Source organism: Gavialis gangeticus, unplaced genomic scaffold (assembly GCF_001723915.1).
Source record: "Gavialis gangeticus isolate Ggan-Ray unplaced genomic scaffold, GavGan_comp1, whole genome shotgun sequence".
NCBI lineage: Eukaryota > Metazoa > Chordata > Crocodylia > Gavialidae > Gavialis > Gavialis gangeticus.
The window spans coordinates 41,900,051-41,906,294 of NW_017729031.1; the positions used below are offsets into that span (position 1 = coordinate 41,900,051).

Consider the following 6,244-nt stretch of genomic DNA (forward strand, 5'->3'; position numbering starts at 1 on the left):
GGCTGCAAAGAGGTGGGTCAGGGAGGGGAGGGGAGGGGGGGTCAGCTGTTATCCATGGCACTATACATACGAGGCTCTAGACAGGGCGCAGGGGGCTGTATATAGTGGAGATAAGATACGCCGAAAGCAACAGGGCACAAAATAAATATCTTCGGTGGAAATTTAACCTTTCCTTGAAAAGATTTTTGCAATTAGCTTACAGTAATCCTGTTGGGAGAGCTCCTATATATATTAGACATAGCAGGGCTGCGTCTCTGGAAGAGGGAGCAGAGCTCAGGTGGAAGGGCCGGGGGTCTCTGGGAGGTTAACACACAGCCTGGACCACGGAGCCTTGCATTACGTTGCCCCAGTGAAGTCCCCACCGCCCTTTCCCTGTCCGTGTCCCTGCCCCAGCAGGTCTATAATCATGGTACATGCAAAGGGGGTTTGGTGACAGTGCAGCTCTTGGGATTGAACTGGGGCTGAGCGCAGGCTGGAGGGCTCTGGGGAGATGCCCTGGGGGGGTCTTTTGGGGTTCCAGATTTCAGAATCAAAAACTAACAGACACATCAGCTTGGAGGTCCACAAACAAGCCTGGCCCTTTAGGTTTCCCCCCCTGAAGGCACCTGGCTAAGGGTGCAACCAGGCATCAGGTCAGAAAAGAAATCCTGTTACTTTCTAGAACACCCCCCTGCCCCAGCTCTTCACCCCGCAACGCCCTCCTCACAGCCAGGCCACGCAAATCCTGATAGGATTGCCTCAGCGCATCTCTCCTGGCATGGGCAGCTTCTTATGCCATATCTTTTCGCATACAAATGCCTGCCTTTTCCCACAAAACAGCTGCTGGAAACCGGCAGGCGCATTATAGGCGAGGAAATACGGTAAGTGCTGTTTCAGCTGCTTGCCAGGGGAAAGGCGACCTGCCCTAAAGCGAGCAGCCTCAGGAGGACCTCACTTTCTTCCTCCTGCCTTTCCGACACAAGGCCCGGGTCTTATTGCAGGACGTGTGGTAGGCGGGAAAATACAGTATCAGATCTGACGACAGGAGAGGAAGGGACCCCGGTGTCTGCAGCACCTGCACGCTCGTGGCTGCCCCGTCACGTGCCCACGCGTGTGCTATGCAACACGCGGCCTTTCTGCGCCGGACCGAGGGCTGGTGGCCTCCAAAACTAAAAAGAGCGTGCCCAAGGTGCTCATGGGAATTTGCTTGCATGCAGCTGACGGGCCATGCAACATCCAGGAGAGCAGGGGAGACAGGCTGGAAAGAGGCAGGATCCCACCCGGCCAGGGACCCGTGCCGGCATGTGACGGGGACGCCCTGCAGAGCAAAACCAGGGGCACGGGGCAGGCAGCCTCCCGGGATACAGCCCCGGAGCTGCTTCTGACCAGGTTCCTTGTCTTTGGAGCAGGTTGTGAGCGGCCCTGCTCCCCGCCGCGCGTGTGCAAGGGAGTGTTGGTGTGGCCCGCATCCCGGGTGGAATCCCAGTGGCTCACCTGTGTGTCCTAGGTCCCATAGTGTGAAGAGGGATTCCCCCGAAATCAGAGCGTGACTGGGGCAGGTAGCTCAGGGACCCCCACCCCTCTATCTGGCCCTGGCGCCGGGGGCTCGTCCAGCGGCTAAGGGTGCATCTAGCAACACACGCACATGGCAAGGGCACGGAGGCAGCAGGGGGAGGGGGAGCGAAGGGCCCAGAGGGCGGCCACGTGGTTTCAGCCGCCCCCAAACACGGGCCACTTCCTACCGGTCCATGGATACGAAGGACGGATGCTTCTACGTGGAGTTGGTTTCGGTGGCATCGATGCCCCCTTCTGCCCTGAGCCGGGGTAGCGGTGGGGAGGGAAACAGGTCGCCAGGACCAGCTTCGGGGCCGCGGATCCCAAAGCTGCCCTGGTCCTGCGTTGGTCACGTGGCTTGTGACGTGGCCGGGGCTGGCATGGCTTGCTGGGTTCTCGGCTGTGGCGGTTCATGCTCCTTCCACGTGTCCAACCTTCCTCCCCCTCCCCGCAAACTCACTTCCCTCTCCCACCATGCACTTCCTCGCGCTCCTTCTCGGCTCCGCTCCAAGTCCTTCTCCAAAATTCAAGGGCGAGAAGCGCCCGTGGGCGCCCGCTCATCTCTTCTGGCCTGAGCTGACCATCACCCGCGAGACGAAGTTGACGATGGCGGCCGCCGGCTGGTCAGGGTCCAGCTCAGCAAAGAGGTGACACACGTTGTCCGTCGTGCTGCCTTGTTTCCTGGCCACGAAGCCAAAGAGCCTGGCAGGGAGACAGCGGGCGTTAATGGAGAGCTGCAAATGGGGGCTGGGGGGCAGGAGAAGCCCAGTCCTGGCTTGCCCCTTGCAGCTGAGATGTCCCACTGGGATGCCGCGAGCAGGCAGTGGGTGTCTAAACCCCTTAGGCTGAGTCAACCCATGGATCTGGCAGGTCTTAGGCAGGGGCCGTTCCTGTCCTCAAGGAGTAATGGATTTAATCAGGGCCCCTCACACAGCCGAGGGGAAGGGGCAGGCAGAGCTGCTCAGGAGGAGCAAGCCCCCGCCCCAGCGGCTGCCAGGGCAGGGGGACTTTTGCAAGCCAGGCTCGTCAACGCTGGCACCGCGTCCGGATGCTTGGCATGACAGGCATATTTTCCACCCCCACGGCCGCCTCGTCCCCAGCATCAATGGGGCATTGTCCGGGCATGGCCCCGGGGACACTTCACCTCCCCGACCGTGCGGGGTGGGCAGGGGCGGGGGGTATATCCTCTGCACGGCAGGACCACCCATGCCTGTAACTATCCCCCTTCTCGGTCACGAGAGGAACCAAATGTCCTTGTTCGAATTAGCCGTTATAAATACGGGGCTCGGGGGTGCAGACTGCGAGACGTCTCCAGCCTGCGCCACTTCTAATTAGAGAGGGAAAAATCCCAACAGCTGGGGGGGCTAAGAAAAACCCGCCACGGACACAATGGCTAAAATTAGCAGGGCCCGAGCTCCCGGGGACCTGTCTCCGGCCTCGCAGGGGGCAGGGGCGCGGGGCCAGGGACGCACCCGAGCAGAGGGGGAGAGGAGAGGGGTCCGCGGGGCTTCGGATGCATTGCCGCCGGCCGCGGGGAGGTGGCGGGGAAGGAGACGGTGGGGTGCCCAGACCCCCGCTCACTCTGCCGGGGGTCGCGGTGGCACGGCCCCACCCTGGGGGCTTTCATACCCATCGCCTCCTTGCAGGCCAGCCCTGCACTGGGGAAAGGGAACAAAGGAGCTTTGTCGGCCCCCGTCTCGGCCCGAGCTGACGCGGCCTGAGACGCGTGGCCGCCTCGGACGCCGGGGCAGGCGACTGCTTTCCATTTCCGTCGGTCCCCCCATCCTGCCCCTTGGAAGACCTGGACCAAGGAGGCAGAGTCGCTGCTGGGTCTCTGCCTGCAGAGATCTCCGCCGGGGGCGCGGACTGACGGCCCCAGGAGTCCGGGGAAGTGCGATTTATCTGAACCCTGCCCCGAGCTGGGGGTGGGGGGGGTAAAGGATGGGAAGGGACGTGACCTGTGGCACTTACTTTGCAGGCCCGCCGCCCTCTGACTTAGCCCATCTGCAAGGAGAAAAGCAAAGCCCGGCGTTAGCTCCAGCACGGCCGGTGACGGCGCTCCCAAGCCCAGCCAGCCCCGCGCTCCTGAAAGCCCCCAGCAATTCGCCAGCGTCCTCAGTCAAGGTCAAGCCTCTCTCACCGGGCCGCCCCATCCAAGCACAACCCAGCTTTGCTTGCAGAGGTTGGCCACACTCAGTCTCCCGTTGCAAGTGGAGCCCCCCTCGGACCCCTGCGTGGGGTTAGCGCCAGGCTCCTGGCATCGGCTGCCAGGCGCTGAGGACCTTCCACCCACCCTAACTGAGCGGTGTCACAGAGAGGTTTGCACTTGGCCTTGACCCTTTCCATCCGCCCCAGAAATGCCTTCCCCGCCGCCCGTGGAGACCGGACAGCCTTCCGCCGGGTCACCCGTGTCAGCCGGGGGGGGTGTTAGAGCTGGGGAGGCACTTCCAAGGGTCCTGAGCGGAGGAGACCCCCACCCACGGCTGGAGCCACAGCAGGCTCTTTGGAAGGAGACTCGTGACTCGAGCTCAAGGTTTCCAGCTTAAACCCAGAGGGTCCTGGCTGAGGGGTCTTGCCCCCGGCTCAGGGTCAGACCAACATCAAATTTGGGGCCAGGAGGGAATTTTACCCCACTTTCAGTTTGATACAGACTGTGGGGGGAGAGGGCAGGATTTGCCTTCCCCTAAGAGGGGCATGGCCTCCTCCTGGGATCTCTTGAGCATCCCGGGACAGGGGCGGGGGCGATGCCTGGGGCCGTGTCAGGGGCAACCGTGTCGTGCGGCTCTGAGGTTGCGCGCAGGGTTTGTTGGGGCTGATCCAGCCTCAGGGCTGGACGTGACCCCGCAGCTCCCCGACAGCCCCACTTCTTTAGGTACTCTACGAGTTTTGTCTCCGACGCCCCCCAGCATCTTAGTCGCTCTGCGCTGGACTCTTTCCAAACCACCCACGTCCCTTCTTGACGTGCAGGCCCCAAATCTGGACTCGTGCACCTGGGAAGTGTTATTCCCAACCCATCCCAGAGAGACGCCTGCCTAGCCTCTGCTCGGACACCTCCAAAGAAGGAGATGTGCATCTCAGGTTATTTTCTCCCGGACCTTGGCAGGGCCCCGGGGCGAAGGGGTGTTGCTATTCTCTGCAGGGATCAGCTGATCCCAGCCAATTTCCTCTTATTACCAGTTCTCCAGGCTGGTGCACCTCTCTACCAGACAAGCAGGGATCCTTTTCTTCACGTGCAATACACACCCCTATTTTCCCCAGCCGGTGAAAAATGCAGGCAAAAATACAGTCGTCAGGGTCAAGAAGTCACCCAACCCGGCCTAAAACTGAACCACTTGGCTTAAGAGCTGCCCACAGCAGTATCAATGAATAGCAACACCCGGGGGGTGCAATGATTTGTGGCCTCCCGGGGACCAGGTCACCAGTGACAGTGGCAAAGTCGCAGCCCCAGGTTGGTGCTTCCTCCTGCTAAAAGCTGCATCTAGTTTTGGGCACCGCAGGGATAGGGATGAAGCAGGAAAAGCCCAGCAGAGAGCAGCAGCAATGGTTCGAGGCCAGGGGGAATTAGGGTGGTTTTGTCTGCAGAGAAGACTGATGTGGGTTTGATCAAACCCTGAAGGGGTGCGATACGGGGGGCGCAGACAGACGATGCTCTGCGGCCACAGGGGACAGGACGAGGGAATAGAAATGGGTGCACACACACATGTATGCACATGCACACACGTGTGCATGCCCAGAAAGGGTGGAGGGAGACGTGGCTGGACCCAAGCACTTACTTCCGCTCCTGCGGGTCCAAGTCGCAGAAGGTGACGGTGGTGAGGGGGTAGTGTCGTCTGAAGAAGAGCCTGAAAGGCAAGCACGGCCCCATGAGCCCGATGCCTGGAGGCACTAAACCGAGGGGGGGTCTGCAGCACTGAGCTCTAGGCCCACAAAGGTGCCCACTGGGATGAAGTGACTTGCTAGAGGCCGTGAGGGCCGTCAGTGGCAGGGCAGAGGCCCGAAGCCCAGTGTCCCGAGCAGCCGGGCTCCAACCCCAGCAGGACAAGGAGGGACGAGGCCGCGACAGGGTTTCAAAGGCCCCCCACAAGCTGGCTGCCCCCTTACTTCCGCTGGTTGTCCGTGAGGGTGATCCCCTGTGCGGAGACCTTGAAGTGCACAATGGTGGCGGAGGGCACGGGCTCGGCGCCCAGCGTCTCGCCGATGGCCTTGGCGATGGCCTGGGGGCCCGTCAGCGACTCCATCTCCACCGAGTTGACGAAGAGCACATTGCAGGCTGTCGGGGAAAGGGGGACAGGCATGAGTTTGCCCCAGGGGGTCTCATCGCCCATCTCGGGGGCAAGCCACTATTAGCACGTAGGACCCAAATTCGAATCCCCGGCTCGGACCAGGGGGGAAAACCTGGCTCTGCGGAGTGGGGGGCATTCCCAGAGCTGGCTGCGATGTGCTTTGTGCTCTGGAAACAGAGGCAGAGATGGGAGCTAAGCAGCTTAACAGCAGTGGCTGGCGTGGGAATAGGACCCAGGAGTCCTGGCACGCTCCGCTACCCTCTTCCTCTCCCCTCCCCGGTCTGTTAGAGCATCGTCTACACTGGCTCTGTGCCCAGGAGCCAAGCCCTGGCTGTGCCCGTCTAACCCAGTAACTGTGAGACCTTTCCTTCCCTAAATTGCCTTCTCTTCCCTTAAAAAATACCCCCCATGGGCTTGGGGGGGGGGGG

General features: G+C 61.4%; 1 protein-coding gene and 1 long non-coding RNA gene across 2 annotated transcripts in view; one reads left to right on the forward strand and one right to left on the reverse strand.

The window, feature by feature from the left end:
• LOC109301466 overlaps positions 1–137 on the forward strand; it is a 1,386-nt gene extending 1,249 nt beyond the window's left edge. The window contains exon 2 of the long non-coding RNA XR_002098541.1: positions 13–137. This is a non-coding gene — a long non-coding RNA (uncharacterized LOC109301466). The remainder of the gene's footprint in view (positions 1–12) is intronic.
• Positions 138–918: 781 nt separating this feature from the next.
• Positions 919–6,244, reverse strand: part of TNS1 (tensin 1) — a 57,933-nt gene continuing 52,607 nt past the window's right edge. Inside the window, exons 27-31 of the mRNA XM_019522814.1 lie at positions 5,929–5,983; positions 5,635–5,873; positions 5,307–5,375; positions 3,505–3,537; positions 919–2,235 (exon numbers count right to left, since the gene is read on the reverse strand). Coding sequence (XP_019378359.1) covers positions 2,091–2,235; positions 3,505–3,537; positions 5,307–5,375; positions 5,635–5,873; positions 5,929–5,983 — 541 coding nt within the window. The 3' untranslated portion in view covers positions 919–2,090. The remainder of the gene's footprint in view (positions 2,236–3,504; positions 3,538–5,306; positions 5,376–5,634; positions 5,874–5,928; positions 5,984–6,244) is intronic.